This window comes from Tubulanus polymorphus, chromosome 5 (assembly GCF_964204645.1).
Source record: "Tubulanus polymorphus chromosome 5, tnTubPoly1.2, whole genome shotgun sequence".
NCBI classification, from domain to species: Eukaryota; Metazoa; Nemertea; class Palaeonemertea; order Tubulaniformes; family Tubulanidae; genus Tubulanus; species Tubulanus polymorphus.
The window spans coordinates 843,610-862,379 of NC_134029.1; the positions used below are offsets into that span (position 1 = coordinate 843,610).

Below are 18,770 nucleotides of genomic sequence, written 5' to 3' on the forward strand. Positions count from 1 at the left end.
TTTTGTAAATGAGCTTATGAACTATGACTTTGTTGTTTTTGTCAAGACGGGAGGAAATCGAATATATTATATTTTACTTGTAAAAAACTCCGTCCATTAATTCAGTGTCATCTGCTTGAAATTGTACATAAAACTCTCTATTTACGATACAAACGTTTAAGAATAGCCGTAGTAATTATTTTTGTGTATGTGGCGATAATTTCTATATTTTTGTACTCGAAATATCGTGAAGTTAATTGAGTATCAGTAGAATAGAGCCATACTCGGTGAATATATCATATAATGAGGGAACCGCGACCGTCGGGATGAGCATCCACTGCTACTTTGTGTTCTCTCGGTCAATTTCTTCTACGTTCCATTTATAATCGAATGAACTTGAATAAATCAACTATTAATGAAAACCAATAACTTAGTAGAAATGTGAATTCTGTGACTCCTCTATGATAATGTATGGATTCGGAAGCTTAAAAATCCAGTTCTAAGTTGAATGATAATGAACTTGGGCAAAGCAGGGAAGTGCGATGACACTTCCCTGGGCAAAGTAAGGCCGAGTTGAGTACTAGTCACGCCATTTGGGCAGCCGATAGCACGGTGACGTCACGATTGAGTTTGAAAGAAAGTGCCCACTCGCATGCCACCGTAAGCAATAGCGCGCCTCGTCAGAATGTACCGTCAGGTGCTGCCCCTATACAAAACATTAGCGGCAAAATCATGAACTAACAGCAATTTAGAGATAGCCACAATCGGACATGATTAAAATCTACTGATGAGTAACTGACGAAGCTCAGAAACGTCGTTCCTCTTTGAATCGATCTCATCAACTTCTTCTTTTTATCTTTTTTATTTGTACAGTAGAGTAATTTTGAAGTGTTTCATGTATATTGAATTCTAATCATTCGTTGCGGATCTTTTCTACGAAGGCATTTAAGCGCTTAAATGACACAAAAATGACAAATTATGCGTGTGAAATAAATAGAAATCAACTCAACTGTTTTAATGAAGAACTACAATCAATGGAAATTTCTGCCACCATTAGGTTAAACTGCCTTCTTGTTCCCGGTGCTGCAGATTAAACTTCTTCATCCGTCCTTTTCACCAATAGTCGAAAACCACCGACTCTAAAATACTGAATCTAAAGTTTGTCCACTGCTTAAATACTGCTGATCAATGTATTTTTCGTAATTTTTATTAGTTTACAATCAAAACTTGTATTCACGTGTAAGTAAAAGTCTGATTTTTAGAATGGTTTACTGTATAATATAACAGCTTAAGTGTGTATCAACTTAGGCACTACCATAGGGAAGGGTCCTCACAATATTGGTCAGGCTATGTTGAATTGAGTCTCCGAATGAGTGAAAATAAACAATCGTATTTTTTTCTGTGTTCGAACGTTTTTAACTCATATTCGTGATTGAGTGAAAACGGCTACAATAAACGAAATACTTGATGCAATTATACCTGACGTTTAGGCTATTTTTGTTCGCTGATTATGACTGATTTTGTTTAATCATGTTTTTGTGGCTGTAACGACTTTGTCAACACTAATAAAAGCGATGCATTTTGCTGAGATTTTCATCGTTTTTTAATTCGCCGTTTTTGCCTACGCGTTTTTTCCTCGTTTCACCCGTATTTGCATAGTTGCGTTCGTCATTATGCGCACAGGATGGGTTTCTTTAGCGGCGCAATTAGAAACGCTACGTCCGTCCTTACGTCCGGATTCGAACTACCAAATTTCCTGCTAATTTCAGTGAAATTAAGCATTCGGTTTCTGCTTCCAAACGTCAGCAGTCTACTGATATTGAACACAGAATGAAACTGAGACGTATTCATTTTTAATAAAAATGACGCGACAAAAGTCCGGCCTTATATCTAGAAGTACTCGTATAAATCAATGCAGGCATTTTATTCAGTAACATAATATTGACATACACGACTCTTACATTTGACGATAATAACCATTAACACAAAACAGCACAGCGCAATGGATGCCGGAATAATGGAGCGCAGTGCTACTTGTGTGAGCTGAAACGACGAACGAAATATCCGTATAATAAAAGAAAGCCGATGTATTAACTAATACACGCAAGGTGGGATCATCGTCAACACTTGTAACAATGCATTGTGCCGTTGGTTTCTTGACAGTTTACTGCACAGTAAATAATGATGACGTGTTATTAGGTCGTGAATTCTCATACGTCTATCACACGCCATCTAGCGGATAATTCTATATTTTTTCTGACAATTCTTTGTGTCTAGAAATATTCGTTTAAGACCGTGAAATCGACTCAACTTAAACTCCAGACTTCTGCCATTCAATCAATAGTTTAATCATTCCCACATTCATTCTTAGAATAACGAGATTGGCACGAAGAACAATGCTTATCTGATTTTAGAAATAGGAATAGTATTTCATGATAAAAACCCATAAACCACGATAGATAATTTGAAGTAGTTCATATTTTATCTAACGACTGTAGTCTTTCTTATATAATAACTATTGTTATTATGGCATTTATTGCGGATTATTAGTCCATATTGCTTTTACATTTTGAACATGAATAATATGATAAGTTACGCATGATAACTGCTCATTAGAAATCTATTCCAGTATATCGAGGATTTCATAAATGAAGCAGATTATTCAATCAAATAATACTTCTGTCATTGGTAACTTTTGTTCAGCCGCAGTTGGTAATATTCTTCAACTAAAGGCCCCATATCCATCCCTCTCCACGCCAATAGCATTCCAGACGCATTTTTGCTTGTTTCGCCTTCTCTTCCAGGATGTCGAGTCGACCACAAGCCCAACTAAAACCTAAAACGGTATCACCGCCAGATCTCTGCGGGGGTCTGATAGAAAAACGAAACATTCCAGAAAATCAAGTCGAATCTTCAGAAATCTCCTGGAACACGTCTGAATAGCGCACCACTCCCGGAACTCCGTAACGCTCGAAATTCACATATGTATTTTCTAAAGCGCATGGATTGGTATCCGTCACTAGAATAAAACTTATCTTGGATTTGTTTTGCAGATAATGGTTCTCATACAACCATTCCCGCATCCGATTTCTAGAACCCTCGCGTCGTTACGGGTTTCAACTGGTAAATTCAGCGCTTGTTCACCGTGTCCTTCAGCAAACAAAGCATCGTAGAAAGTGATGAATTGCTCACTACAAAATGTGAATTAAGCCCAACCTCCTAATTGTTGTATATTTTGTTGTAGAACTTTTCGAGCGTTTGCTAGAATCTCTTCACGCCTTACGTGTGAAGATATTTTGTTACAAATAGAAAGACTCGTATGATATAACGTTGTACTTTCTTGTTAACTATCAACGTATTATCAAACTCGCCGTGATTGTTATTTTGATGAAATGTGGTCAACAATTTTTCTATCATCACCGATGAATCTGTTCTACTGCTGCATACAAAACATACGATGAGCAATTGTGAGCAGAATGTGTGAGCTGGGTTTAAAAGTATACGAGTGACAATATATGTTAGTTAATTATAATTAAAAGAAAGAGACAAACGAAACAAACAAAGAAAACCATATTATGCGTGAATCGCCATCTATGTTAATTATGCTGGTAAAATTTACTATAATTCATTATTTACTATATTAAATTTTTTGTTGAAAATCGATGACTCTGCCCGTAAATATAATGTATATGTATTATAGCGATGATTATAAGTAAAATAAAATCTAATCTAATCTAATCTAATACAATGTTGATATGTAATATGTTGATCCTGTGAAATTATTTTAGGCGTACTCGATCTGGCCAAGTTTTCATTATCTATCTCTAGTTCATTTATCTGCGATCACTAGTCAGATATAGTGTAACGTGTATAACCAGAAGAATACGTTAAATATCGCGAATATAGCTGGAAATGCGATCCTTGAAACGGACTCGACTTTCAACGCTAATCTCCTATTGCAGGTTATCGGTGATCCTGTAGGCGCTTGAAGTTTCTGATGACTATTTCTGCCGACGGGATGCGTAGTAAGGTCGATGCCGCTGTCCTTGCTAACTGAAAGATGTTGATTGGTTCGATTTCTTTCGATAGTCTGAAAAAGAATTATTGTATTTCGACCAGCATTTCAATTAAGTATCTACGTACAACTACTTGAAACTTTATTCATGAAAAGGGCTATATAGAACACGTTTTTGGATATCTATCTCCTAAGGTCTTTCTAAGATTTTCCTGCGTCACGACTATACCTACTGCAATTGTGAATACAGATTTTCTGCACTCTATTGATCGGTGGAATTCAATCTGTTCACGACGAACTAACATATTGACAACAGCAAATTCAACCAGTGCCGCAAATACTGATGCAATACACATTGCCGTCCACATATCTATAGCCTGTAAATATATCATCTTATATATCAAGATTTTGCAGATTTCCCCCCTCTACCCAGGGAGACGTTTCTATTCCCTTAGATGACGACACTTTTTGATTAAGGTGACCCTTATGAAGATAATTACAGTTATATTCACGTTGTGGAAATCGCTACACTATTTGAGGACTGTTTCATTGACCAATCGGCGCGACTAGTGATCAATGGATCGAATCATCGAATCATTAAATGATATGTATATTGTATGCCTGAATTCGCAACTGCGTGATATTCTTGTTAAAGCGGACATTTTTCCCACCGTATCGGTACCCTGAGAAAAATTAAAGATAGTTGTGCTTAGTAAAATACGTGGCTTTTTCACGCGGAGACCAAACGGCGCGACTAATGTTCAATGGATCGAATCATCAAATCATTAAATGACCTGGCTTTTTCACAGGTTTATAACGAGAGGAAGATTTCACACGTGTATTTCAGAAAGGGCTGCTTCTGAAGTAGCCATACGACAGCCGTCATCAGATTGCCTGATGATTCAGAAATAAAATTAAATTCATGTAACTAAATTATTCGCCAAAGGTGATTTCCAAGAAAGTAGCTATCATTTCCCTTTACCTTGATGTAAGAGACTTTTGGTAGTTGAGAGACGATTCCAGTCGTTTGTGTGGTCATCGTTATAACAGTGAGTAATCCGAGAGATATTCGAGCTGGGGTCGCAGTGGGATCCAACCAAAACGATAACCATGACAACATTACCGTTAATACGCTGGGCACAAACATTTGAATTAGGTAGTATTCAAATTCTCGCTGTATGTGAAATCCGACTGAGATACACGGGAAAATACCTGTCAACGAAAAGGTTCATTCAAATGGAATCTCACAAGAAAACACTTTATTGTATACATGTAACCTTTGGTAAAAATGCTGAATTGACGAGAATCAATTTGTGGAAATATCGTATTTAACATTCCCGCTTCCCACACCTCTAGGCGTGGTTCATTGAACTGCTTAACCCATACGCCTATCCTAAACCAACAGAAAAACTTTATTTTACAGGTTTCCAGAAAAAGCGCAATGTGACCTGCTTTAAACGCACAATATGACATTTACAACTGTGAATCCTTGTAGAAAGTTCGACGGTTAAATGACATGCGAGTATTGTGGCCTTTCCTCTGGTTATTTGATTCGGACATATTAAGCCAACAGAAATACAGGTTACAAATTAGTTTTATGACATCTAAAATTGTGTAACCTTACCAGTAGAATATTCGACGGTACAATCGTTAAATGACATGCGGATATTGTGGCTATCGAATTCGGGTAATTCTACTTTTTTGTTCATCTGAATTGGTTCATATTCCTTCCAGTGAAATCTGATATCCATTGTTGTAAATGCAACTAAAATGTCACGAGTTAAAACATGAATCATCTCGAACTAAAAATAACTTAACACAGTTTCTAGACGAAATCGTAAAATTCCCTTGAATTCGGAAGAAGTAAAGCAGCTTAATGAATTATCTAATGTGTTATATATCATATATTGCATAATAAAGTAATAATATAGCATAATTTGTTAATTCCATTTAATGTTTAACTTAGATGAATGCGTTCATATATAGAACCGGGGTGAGAGTGAACTGAAGAAAAAGTTGCAATTGATAGATTTTCAAAAATGAGGGAAGATTATAAGCTGAACGTTTAGTTCATTAAATCATCACGCAAAATATCTCACATGATTCTATCTCTAGTTGACATGTTTGATTATCCATTGGGAAAAACGTCAAATCCATGTTACACATTAGAACTAGTGATAACCTACAAATAGATTTCAACTAAATTAGATTAATTGTTGTAGGTGAAACTAGTTCGCAATATAGTTCGAGAATTAGTCAATAACAGAACTGAGGTATTACGTCAAATATTCATGGAAAACTTCATTTTTCAATATGGATTTCTTAGTTGTGGTTTTATTGATAGAGAAATATGCACTAACGATATCAGAGGAAATAGAAACGTCTTTTCGAAGTCTGTTTCTAGTTTGTGAGTTTGGAATTTTCTATGCAAGCACCAGTTTCTCTGATAAACACTTCATTTCAAAACTCTACCTTTGTGAGAAAATGATTGAGCCGTTATCGTGTATCAAGATGAAATGATTTGGAGTTGTTATACCATGCAGTTTTCCATCTATCAAATTACGGAATATAGTATCAGGGGTCCATATTCTAGATATATCGTGATGTCCTATCGTTATAATATTTGAATTTTTATTCGGCCATCGCTTGTTGTTTTCTCTGGAAAGTCGGGGGTCCTCCCAGTATTGTTTCAAAACGACATCCAAAGTAAATTCCTGGAAAGAGACACCAGCTAGATATATTCCGAGGCGATAGTTTAACCGACGAACAGTTTTTGTGATATTTTACAGCGCACTTCACTGATGACACAACTATAGTTTGCAAATAAAAAAGTCGGATATTGGAAATGTGGCGTGTATGAACCTGTAGTTTTCGGCATATTCAGTTTTGACATATTATACAAATCTAAGGTATCCTACCATTTTTATGACATCCACAGATCCGAAGTGATTGACGAACAGTCCGAATGAGATATTCAATGGGTAACCTAAATTGTATAACTTAAACATTCAAATCAATACAAGAACGTAGGTAAAAACACAAGATCCAGTGTCACCATTAGGAGTTAGGGTTGGCTCTCAGTTAGAAATGCTCCATTTTTAATGATTCAAAGTCAAATTTAACTCCGAACTATGAAACTGTGTTCTGGGTATTTCATGACTATTTTACGAATCTAACAACCCTCAAATCACCTGATTCCGCAAATGGTCTCGAATCGGGGTCGAAACTTGACAGGAATCGATGTAAAGCTGAGTCAGATTTATCCTCGTGGTGATGATCCTTCATCGAAACAAAATTGATAAACCTTAAAGAATAGTTTTAGATATTATACTTTCTATATTTACAACCATTCATCGATGTTTCCAAAATTTATACAAATATTCACTCGATGCACTCACCCATTTAGTATGATCATATACAATACGTTGTTGATAATCATAATTCGCACGAAAAAAGTGATCCTTACCAGCTTTTGGCATCAGAAAAAAATGCTCATTGAAATTAGATCTCGTTATAACTAACAATTTTCTATCATTACGCTAAAGCCAGCCAATCAGATATGTGAACTTGCTCATTAAACCTGTTATTTTTCAAATCAGTTAAGTGCTATGCGAAGTGGGCAAATGACAATGGCATGCTCTGGCATGTTAGGTAGGACTGAGAAGTATTGGAGAACGATAGTGAAAGAGTACTATACTAGTAGCCAGGGGAGAGTTGGTAATTAAGGGAAGGTGGATTGATAAAGCAATGATTCCATTATCCAGCTATTGATGAGGAGATCCTCCAACAAGACTTACAAGGGAAGAATATTGTGAAAACTGAATTAAGTTCTTTCTGCGAGGATTTTTATAGCTTTGTCATGTCTGGCGGGCGCAGTTTTCAATGTAACCACATGTATGGCCAGGAAAATCTTACAACGAACCCCGAAATAGATACAAACATGGACCGTACGGTACTGCCGGTATTAAATTTGCATAGAATTATTATGCAAATAATCGCGGTGGAAGATAGGTAACCGTGCGGTGCTGCCACCTTCACAACGCTCTCGGTAGACTCAGCATAATTCTCAAGGTAGCGTATACATCGTCATTCCCAAGGTCGTAGACGGTTTTATATAAATTTTACGTAAAAACACAATAATTTGGTAATTTATTAGGAATAGAACAGGGATATTTTACAGTTCGATGAAAAATGAGTTTTATATGGCTCTCATCTTGTCAGAAAATGTTCAACCATCGTTTAATACAGGTTGTACCAAATGCTAGACGCTTGATAGTAAGTTTGACGTTTGTTTCGTTAGCTGCCCTCAGCATGCTCAGCCTGAGCAACTAGTTAGTCAGAGACTTGGAGCCTGAGCCTCAGGCTCCAGGTCTCTGACTAACTAGTCTCTGGGATTCTGCTCTTGTAGTTTTCGACTAATCTAAACCGCTAAGATGTTGTTTTTTTCAGAGAAGTCACCACTGTCTGTCAAGCAATAAGTGTGTTTTTCAATCAGCTGTCGGAGGACCATCATCATCAGACTTACTACAGATTCATGTAAGTTAACTCTATCTAACCTACAGTTCTGCTACTTAAGCTGGGCCTGGGTTTATCTCCAACCCCTGATCCCCACTTTCCTGACAGTCTAATGATATAGCACCATTCATTTCTAGAGATCTACCCTTACTTCAACTACTACTGAACCGGGATTCTTAGGATCAATTTGGAATAAACTCACATTTAGAAATGGTCTACGGTTCTCTAAATCAGTAAGTACAGTTAAACCCTCACGGGCTTGTCTCAATCAACAATTGTCACAATTGATAGTGGTTTTAATTTGGTTTTATTTTCAGCATCTATTAGTTAACAGTCAGAGGTTATATATGTGTATGGATGAATTTGTTGATCATGTTTCTATGATGAAAGGTATTACATCATCTAATCATATTTGTATTATATTTAGATAAACGTAAAGTCGTTTAATCTGTGACGAGATATTGACTTGCTTGTTTTTTTTTAAAATGAATATAGAATTTGATATGCCAGATACGTTCAATTCATGGTTTATAGTAACAGAGCTTCACATATGGTAAGTTAAGAAGTAATTTTTTTTAAATTCAATAATATTAGTATGAACCTGTTCCATTGATGCCGTTAAAAGACCTAAGTTTTTCCCATAAAATCGCTATCTTCTGAGTTGATCAGAAACTCTTATTATTTCTTCATTCAATGACTCAATATACGTGTGTAATTCTACATGTGTGTTCATGTGCTGTGGGTGAAATGGCTTGCTAATTGTTAATCTAAACATTTCTTTGCTTTAAGACCCTTTCCCTCGTATTGCGACGCTAATGCGATCGTTATAATTGTATGCTTTTATGCTTGATACTTAAAAGTGGGCACAATCCTGTAGTAATTCAAGGGAAAATAAAGTTATTATTATCTCGTTGGAAATGAGATTATTTTTTTATTTTCAGGATGTTATTGGTGAAATTGACGAATCTTGGAGAAGAGGGTAAATTAATGATACACAATCTAGTCAAGGCGCTGTGGCTCGACCTTGAGCAAAGATCGAAGAAAATTGAGGTATCAAAGAATTTTTAAGTATATCCACCTTTACCCTGTAACTGTCATCAGGAAACTCCTAAAGTCGGTGAATTTGACAAAGGAAAGAGTTGACAAATTTGAAAATAAACTCTTCATCTTACAACTGAGTTGTGGAAGACTTAAATAGATAATATTCTCTATACTCTACTTGTTCTCAATGTTCAGTTACGTGTTTAAACAGGAAGTTGAGTGTTATTTTTAGGGTGTGGCTTCGAGTCAGCGTAAAGAAGGTCTTTCTGTATTCGGAGATCATCTTGGAGCTGCTATGTTTAGTTATGATGAGGTAAGACTTACTTGACATCGGCTCCATAGCAAGCGCTATTTACTGAAATAGACCGGGTTTGATCGGGTCATTAGAGATTTGAATGATGATATTTTGATGTATATTATGTGTAGGGTTTACTGGGTGATGATAAAGATTTAGCCGCTGCTTTGTGGCGAACATTCTTTGAGAGGAAAAACATCGACCCACGACTTTTAGAAAGTATGGTTCACTACGTGAGGCGTCAGGTAAAATGTACCCTATTTCTTGAGATTTTTCAATTATGATTTTAAGAGATATTGATGAATTTCGTTGTCGTTTATGATTTCAGATAAAACACTTGGACGAACAAGATGCCGAAATAATGATTAAATTTGGATTGATAACATTTTTACCGTTGCGCGGAAATCTTTCAGACGAAGATTGTAAAAATAAACTGAAATCAATAACGAGTCAGGATATAACTAAACTACGACGATAGCAGCAGAGAATATTGATTCAACTATCATACACGTTCCCCGTCAGACACTGTCGCCCTGAAACCCTCACATCAGACACTGTCGCCCTGAAACCCTCACATCAGACACTGTAGCCCTGAAACCCTCACATCAGACACTGTAGCCCTGAAACCCTCACATCAGACACTGTAGCCCTGAAACCCTCACATCAGACACTGTAGCCCTGAAACCCTCACATCAGACACTGTAGTCTTGAATCCCACTCTTCAGACAATCTGTAGCCCTGGACCCACTCCTATCAACTTTCATAATTGTAATTTGAAGTGTGGATGATCAGTTTCTGAAAGTTTGCTGATAAAATGTCTCGTGTTTGTAGTTCATTATCATTGAGAAATGGTGAAGTACTGGATAAGTATGGATGATCTAAAATTGGAAAAATCGTGATAACAGCAGGTCTGAGGAGGTGTTGAGTTTAGAAGCAGCAGATTGATACTTGCTTCGATTGATACACGTGTCAAAGCTATGATTTTATGATAGTTTTAGTGAGTGAGGTGTTGCACCTTACTGTGATAGATGATGACTATATAGTTTCTCAGGTGTCATGTTTGATATATGTATATGTATAAGGTGTGGACAAACGACAACCTTCTCGACTGAATCTAGGTCCAGATATAATGTAAACAGTTGAACCAAATAGATTGTTACTCATTTTGAATTAAGGTGTTTTTTTTATCTTCTGGGGTCTTTAGATTCAGGATCCAGTGGAAGAGTGACATGTGGATTTCATTACAGATACATGTATTTCATCTATTCATATATTTGTTATTCATTAATTTGCACGTGTTGGCACAAAGCAAGAAAGAGAGTAAATACCGGTAAGAGAACTATAAACTTGAAAGGTTATGGATGCCCTGAAGAGTAAGTATTGCCCAACATCATCGACATTGAATGATATTAAGGATTAAAAGAGAAAAGAACACATGTAAACCGATAATATTACTCAAAATTCATTATTGAAAAGACTGATATTTATTGGATAGAAAATAAAGAGAGTGATGAAATGTATTCGATTATAAAACACGACTTCGAATAACGCATACTTAGTTAATCAATGAATAAAAACATTATTGTAACGTCCAAAAATTCTATTCTTTGCATTTTTCTATTTCTGTATTTCGATCGTTTTCAATACCTTTCCTTTATAAACTAATCGTTCAGTTGACGCGTCCTCTCGATCGCGTTGCACGAACGGGTAATATTCGTATAGCTCACTACAGGGAATGATGTAAGATAAACTAACGGCCATTTCTAATTTATGGCTGTAAAAAGAAGTTTTGCAACCTAAAACTTCGCCGTCATACGTCAGTTTAAGATTGTCTAATACGAGACGAGGGGATGGTAAGTACAAAACACCGAACGGTCTTTTTATCAAAGGAAATACGGCACTTTTAGGAAAAATGTATCTCTTCTTGTTCCCGCCGTAGATCAACGCGTCCCAAATATGGGTCTGATTTTCATCGTAAAATGTAATGTCTAAATAAGGCCACAACCAGGGCACCCCTGACGCCCGAAACGTCGCTGTTTGGGCGTACAGCTTATAATGTAATGAATTATACGTATCAAGAATGAAATTCGGTTTCAGATTACTCAGAATTTCGACCAGTTTTTGCTTGTGTTTGTGCCCGACGAGTACGTCGATATCGTCGTCCCAGGGTACCAGATCGTGGTGACGATACGACCCTAATAGCGTACCACCGTACATCATATACGAGAAATCGTTGCGTTCGCAAATTCCGTCGAAAAACGCCAGCAATTTCATAATCTGCACGTAATCTCTGTTTGTGATACTGGGCGCGAATACCGGTAATGAAATGCGTCTTAATGTTTCTAATCGAAGAATATTAATTCTCGATTGTTTGTCTTTCTCGAAGTTTCCATCGTTGGTATCGATCAGGAACGGTTTGGCGTGAGTGTAATATTTTTCCTGGAAGTTCGGTCTCGGATGTTTGAGGGTTATCTCGTGTATCTCGGCGAGAAGTAACGGGTTTCTATCGGTAAACACTATAGGATTGTACGGTAAATCGAGATACGAGGTTTTCGAGATAGTATCGACGTGATACCGATCAAGAATCTGTTTGTCAATGCGGATATTTTCCGGTGATTCTTTGCGGATGTTTTTTCGCTGCTGTTGTTGATTTGTGTTTGTTACTGATGATAGATGCGACACCAAAAACCAAGTCCCACCGAGAAAGAACACTAATAAACAGATCACTAGTCTACTCTGAATAGTTTGAAAACGCAACCTCATCATCTGAAATGGGAAAAAGAACTCCCTGGGACCAATTGCACGATTAAGGATTTTGGTTCTATAACCGACAATTTATGACCGATGTCGAAACTGAATCTATCAGCAGCGGCTAACAGCAACAGGGTCCAGTTTCACAAAAATGTTCAATTCTTAAATTCAATCATTATCTTCATTAATTCAGGTTATCTCAAATCGATTCAGAATAGTTTAACTTTTTAGTGAAGCTGGGTCCACAGTAGCCAAACCAATTCTGACAAAAAGACAACCTATTATTGCTTGCTTAAAATGACGCCTTATGTATTGTTCAAATTGGCCGTCAAATGGCAGCAAACTGGCCAGTATGACGGGCTGTGATGTCACTTGAATAACCTATATATGTCACGAATAATTCGAGATCAACTAGACTTACGTGTACCTTGGGTCGAGGTTTAGATAGTCTAATGAAACAGATTTACTCCGAGCACGAACATTGCGCTATAAAGTAACATTGAGTTATCACTGTGTATTTAAACAGCATATTATAACGCAATTTTCACATTCGATTGAACGCTAATGAAAACGTCGCGTTTACGAGTTCCATACGCAAACAATGTAAAATTAACTGAACATCTGTAAAGAGCATGCGGCGGGTTCTCTTACCACACCTGGTCGGTTTCAGGTAACATGGAGAAAATATGGTAACGTCAGGTTACATTGAACACATGGCTAACCTGAACACATTAAAACTATAATAAACACTATCATAATCTTTTTAATGATTAAATCATTAAATATTAATCATCTGCACTGAATGGTAATGTATTAGATTATTAACTTATTTTTAAGACGGTATTACGTAATGCGGATCGGAAATTATATCTACTGTTTGTCCATTTGCTGTAAGTCATTATTCACCCCTACCAGCTCGTGCAGTGACACCTCTACCCTCATCCCCTCCCCATACATCCATTGCTATAGTTTTCTGCATCAGACTGACCATGTTTATACGTGTATCAAACTTGTAAATGTAACGGTCCAGTTACTCACCAAAACGATCCTCAATCTCTCAAGAATCTGCAATAAGAAATGGCATAAAATGTTCCATTTATCTGGAGCTTTCCGGAATGCGTGTTTTTCAAGTTAATACGAGAAAACCTGTGCGTAGCACTATAAACTATAGACTAATCTTTACTTTTTGAAAAGCTTTCTTACAACGACACAAAAAATTCTTATCATTCTTAATCAAACATTTACTTTATGCTGTTGGACTTCAATCTATCTATAAACATACAATTCCCTTGACTTCAATAATATCATTCTTTGCTGATCCCCCAAAGTCAAGGTGACAAAATCCTGACACGCAAAAACTGGCCAGCTGCCAGTATCTATTTTGAAATTCGACGAACAAGCCCCCAGTTATCAGCAGCTTACATCGTGTATCTCTCTCCAGAGATTCGTGACGTCGTGGCTCGTCACCATATTGCATGATATAATACATTCAAAAACTGTTCGTTCGTCCTTGCAGCAAAATCTCTGAGTGGGATTCATCGACATTGACCTTTCTAGGGTTGCGAGAATTCGTATTGTATTTCATTACGGTGACGTGACAATTGGTTACATAACTACTTTTCATTTTTTAAGTTGGTTTGTTTGCAGACGATAAATCATAAATCAACTGAACTCACTGTTCCGAATTCGGTTCTAAGGACATTATCCTGAGCTGTGATAACTCTACGTGAGGATCATCCCAACATGGTTCCAGTGACATCTAGCAATCTAGGACTAAGAATTCAAAAAAACGCTTATCGAGTGTTTTTTTCAATTTCTAGAAGTTCAGTCTTTACAATCAAGGACCAGTTCAGGTGCAAGATCTGACAGTTTTAGAAAATTCTTTTTAAGGTGAAATAATTAGAATATGACATCTAGCGCGGTTCCAATTTTTTAGAATTTTGACATAATTGTATATTTGTTTTGCAAAAGGTGCCATCTTTAGAAGTCAAAGGCCCTTGAATTAAAAGGCACTTAAAAAGTTCGGGAGTCTTTGTTGAAGTTGCGTACGATCCGCTCTGAACTCTGGATTTTGATTAGGTGTTTTTCGACGGAGTAATCTATTTTAAAAACCCAAATATGGCATCACGTGATCCACCTGGCAGCAAGTTGACCAATCCTGTCTTTATCTTTAAGGAATAAATGGTGATAAACTAAACCGAATATATCTATAAAACTGTAGCAGACAACTTTCAACCCTGAGAGATACATTACAACCACCCAGGCATGGCACACTACCGTAGACCCCACGGTTGACAATCCTTGGCGCCTGCGTGGGGCGCATATCGAATAACCGAACCGATGTTTGGGCGGTGATCCACAGACAGACAGTGACACCAATAACCAAAACAAGAGACATTTCTGAACAATTTATAATTTATTTCGTCGAGATCGCTGTCCCGCAATGCCACAGAATTAACAATAACCAGAATATGATAATCTGTATGTAAATATTTGAACAAAAACTGGATACATTTCTATAGTTGTTGTATTCAACTCTTTTAAGAAATCAATCCACAATTTTTGTATGAATTCGGGTCCAGACTTTCAATGCCATTTGCCATTTAAAAGCAAGTACGTTCAAAACCTTATAACTAGTAACACTATATACATATATATGTTTTAAATTCCACTCCGGACTTACTTACAAACTTCATATACGAACATACGTCATAATGTAGCTGATGAAGAGCAATTTCGCTGTCAAAATTTGAGCATTTCCAGCATAATATATAACGGAATTTTATATACCTCATACTGTATTAAACCACCGGGAAACTATTAATGTTTTCATCCGTTTTTCATTATCGATAAAACTTCAACAAATTTTACGATATTCATTATATACGTTTTCATCGATTCGACGACGAAATTTCTAATTTCATGAGTGGACACGAATGAATATAGCTGGCGTCAAGAGTCTGCAAGCAATTCGGTCGATTGGCCTAAATACCACTGGAAATCGAAGTTCCCAATAAACTGAAGCCCTTAGGAAGAATTCCTCAGTTGCGGCATAGATGCTAAACGAAAGTTTGCCCTTCATCATAAGAGTTTTTACACGAATTTTGTTATATATTTTTAAGACTAGAAAAGATAAATCTGTATTGTAACATTTTCTAACCAACGATAAAGTTAACTCGTGTACGATCACAGACATATTTTTCAGTAAAATTCAATTCTTTTGTTATAACAAGCCACGAATTACCATCGCAACAACCCAATAACTAGACAAGGATTCAGTTCCACAGTTGTGAGCTATAGAGAGTTAACTCGGAAATTAGGTTCATTGTCAGTGAGTCAAAACTCAGAATTGTAGACCTGAATCCAAGGACCGGTTTTAAAGAGCAGTATGAAGTCTACCGGTCCCTTAATTAACAACGTGACAGCGGGTCACCAAATATATTGCAACAAGAAAAATGTAAGTATATAATATTTATACACCAGATCACTTGTAGTAGATTTCAATTGTAGTCAGATCTAAGCAAACTTACTTTAATTATTCGTTGAACATACGTATTATCAATTAGAAAATGTTACGATCTGTAATTTGAGCAAAGCTTTGCGAAAAGTGCCGATAGCGAACCTATTATATTTAGCGCACAGAATTGAGGTTGGATTCGTATAGATGTATTTTCTAAACTGAGATTCAAATGCTGCATTCGCAGGACGTGGTTATAGAAATTTCTTCAGCCAGCCACTTATCACTTAAAGAAGGCGGTATATACACGTGCGAATCTTTATTAGAATCGTTCGGTCCTCGTTTGCGTAGAACTGTCAAGGTCGTATTACGAGAACGACATTTGAAATTGTTGCAGTAACATAATCGATCTGGACAGAACACTTCGGGTAAGATGTTCGGGAAATATGAATCGTTAAGGACTCGTGGTTTGTCTATTGTTTCACACGCCCACAAAACCGAGTCATCGTCATTTTGATCGTTTTGGGCGCGTCGCCGTTTTGGAAGCAAATTCAATCTAAGCGGAATTTTGTTATTATCCCATTTATTAAATCGTCGTAGTATATTCCACAGTATTCTGTTGTTGTTTCGGTTTACTGGAGATGTGCGACGAAAGCGCCCCCCGCCGCCACCGCCGCCGCCTCCGCCTCCGCCATTTTCCATTTGTCTACAATTCGTCGCGCACATGAAATATACACAATAAGTCAACATGAAGTTTACAACACCGCATAATAAAGTCCAATATCTGAAAAAAAAATATCGGTAAATAATGGATAAAAGATAAAAGGTGACTCGAGTTCAAGAATAAAGTCGATATTATCTAGAAATCTTGTAGATTAGCTGGCATTAACCTGGTATGAAATCAGGACTGTGATAGGAACTGATCTTATCAAAAACGACGAGCTTCCCCCACAAAATCGAGCTAACTGAGCAGCTACCTGCTCCGCTAAACACGATTCACTAAATTCGTAATTTCTAATGGACTTACACAATATTACCTATATTCACGTTTACCGTGAAAATTAAAATTTTAAAAGGTATCTCATAAGGCTATGTCCAGATTTAAGTCAATACATTAGAATTCCATTTTGGTTCCTTCAGTGTGATTATTACATGCATATTCTAAAATAAAAGATAAAAAAAAACGAAAAATTCAAAGATGCCATGACGATACGTATCTGCGTCAGGTCAGGTGTAGCGCTCTCATTCCGCACCTATATAACCTGAACCTCGCCAGACAGCTTTATACCCCGACCGTGATCAAATTAATCAAAACAGATCCATCCATTTAACGGATCTGAAATCAAAGAAGATAATGACACGTTTCTAATAACGATTCGACCCTAAGTTACAGATTGATGACGGATTAAATTATACCCGGGATAGATGAATTATCAGACATGGTAATCCAGGGAATACTGCGGGGGTGTTTTAACGAGTCACGGTTTGCACGGTTTCTCTGAATAAAATATGGTTTTCTCTTTTTACTCGTGCGGAAATTTCTAACGCGTTTTTTTATAGTTTCCTTGTATAACATAAAATGGAATAATTAATGATAGTTTGGACGTACGACGTTACGGCTTTCATACGCATTTTAGGCTCCTGCTAGTCAAAGTGTGGGGGAGGGTATAAGATTAGTGATAGAGGAGTAAAGAAGCCTGTAGGGTTGAATCGGAGATGTTTGCACTGATTATCAGTTGATTCAGACCGGCGTGATGTTACAGCTGGACAGCGACGGTTATTCCGTAATTATCGTCATTGCTTGATTGGGAACTGCTTTAATTAGCGCCTGAGAGGACGAGGATAGCGATCGACTCGTCTGACGAATTTTCGTCATAATAACCATCGATGAGAAACTGTGATATTTAAAGATAATTTCAGATTGCACACTAAGAATAGAAAGAATAGAAAGAGTCTCCGAACTGTACGACGATTTGACTCCTTCCTAATATACTAACGTTTTAACAAAACTATGAGACTAAGCGAACGTCGTTATGAATTCAGCGCATGTCTGCTGCCAAATATAAAACTTTTATCGAAGCAATTCAATCTATTATTGATACTGATTGTTAGAATCTGGACGCTGAGGATTTTAGTGCGTGGCCTCCAGTGGTGCGAATCACGAGGGCTCGGTGACTTATTGCTCTCATAAATACAACCGTAAATATCACATTTCATAATATTGTGTTGTTTTATTAAACACATGAGACACTGCTGTATCGACACCGCCGTTATGCGTATTTCCAGACCTGAATCTCACCCGAATCTGAAGTATAAATACAAAAGTAATCGGGGGATGGGGTCTGTAAAGGTGTCAACATTTCGAATGTACTTTCAATTCTGAAGCCAAAATTACCCTGAAAACCACCATCATATCTTGCCTTCGTTCCATCGGGGCATCAATTCCTTAATTGGAATTAAATTTCAAAGTCAACCGGTTTGATAAATTCACTTGTGAAAGTGCATGTTTTAAGTAAAGGTCCAAGTTGTGGGTTGAACAGGAAGATCTAATGATTGATCAGAACACTGACATAATTGAATTAATTCTGCGTAACCTTCGTCATTCGAGTTCAGTTCGGTGACGGTCTTTGTTATGAACTCACTATGTTTGATTTTATATTCGAAAAAAGTTGTTTGGTGGTTTGTAAGGAATCAACCGTATTTTGTCAATACTTACC

At 37.0% G+C, this 18,770-nt stretch overlaps 3 protein-coding genes across 3 annotated transcripts; 1 reads left to right on the forward strand and 2 right to left on the reverse strand.

Annotated features, from left to right (window-relative positions):
* Positions 1-3,829: 3,829 nt before the first annotated feature.
* Positions 3,830-5,745, reverse strand: LOC141905291 (glycine receptor subunit alpha-3-like). The gene is made up of 4 exons (XM_074794122.1): positions 5,619-5,745; positions 4,977-5,206; positions 4,228-4,371; positions 3,830-4,069 (listed from the first exon to the last, which is right to left on the reverse strand). Exons 1-4 carry the CDS (start codon positions 5,743-5,745, stop codon positions 3,830-3,832), a joined length of 741 nt encoding a protein of 246 aa, XP_074650223.1.
* Positions 5,746-8,107: 2,362 nt separating this feature from the next.
* On the forward strand, positions 8,108-11,015 carry LOC141905430 (ubiquinol-cytochrome-c reductase complex assembly factor 1-like). The gene is made up of 9 exons (XM_074794291.1): positions 8,108-8,269; positions 8,444-8,530; positions 8,647-8,742; positions 8,827-8,899; positions 9,005-9,062; positions 9,451-9,559; positions 9,783-9,863; positions 9,977-10,090; positions 10,174-11,015. The coding sequence occupies exons 1-9, from the start codon at positions 8,186-8,188 to the stop codon at positions 10,321-10,323; spliced, it is 852 nt and encodes a 283-aa protein (XP_074650392.1). The 5' UTR covers positions 8,108-8,185; the 3' UTR covers positions 10,324-11,015.
* A 328-nt stretch (positions 11,016-11,343) lies between these two features.
* Positions 11,344-13,788, reverse strand: LOC141905428 (uncharacterized). Its single transcript, XM_074794289.1, has 3 exons — positions 13,780-13,788; positions 13,635-13,661; positions 11,344-12,611 (listed from the first exon to the last, which is right to left on the reverse strand). The coding sequence occupies exon 3, from the start codon at positions 12,609-12,611 to the stop codon at positions 11,463-11,465; it is 1,149 nt and encodes a 382-aa protein (XP_074650390.1). The 5' UTR covers positions 13,635-13,661; positions 13,780-13,788; the 3' UTR covers positions 11,344-11,462.
* Positions 13,789-18,770: the final 4,982 nt, after the last annotated feature.

Coding starts and splice junctions, on each gene's coding strand:
- LOC141905291 (XM_074794122.1), bottom strand. CDS start 5,745: ATGGATATCAGATTTCACTGGAAGGAATATGAACCAATTCAGATGAAC. Junction 5,207..5,618: donor TACCGTCGAATATTCTACTG/GTAAGGTTACAC, acceptor TTTCGTTGACAG/GTATTTTCCCGTGTATCTCA. Junction 4,070..4,227: donor AATCTGTATTCACAATTGCA/GTAGGTATAGTC, acceptor ATTCTTTTTCAG/ACTATCGAAAGAAATCGAAC.
- LOC141905430 (XM_074794291.1), top strand. CDS start 8,186: ATGAGTTTTATATGGCTCTCATCTTGTCAGAAAATGTTCAACCATCGT. Junction 9,063..9,450: donor GTAACAGAGCTTCACATATG/GTAAGTTAAGAA, acceptor TTTTATTTTCAG/GATGTTATTGGTGAAATTGA. Junction 9,864..9,976: donor CTATGTTTAGTTATGATGAG/GTAAGACTTACT, acceptor TATTATGTGTAG/GGTTTACTGGGTGATGATAA.
- LOC141905428 (XM_074794289.1), bottom strand. CDS start 12,611: ATGATGAGGTTGCGTTTTCAAACTATTCAGAGTAGACTAGTGATCTGT.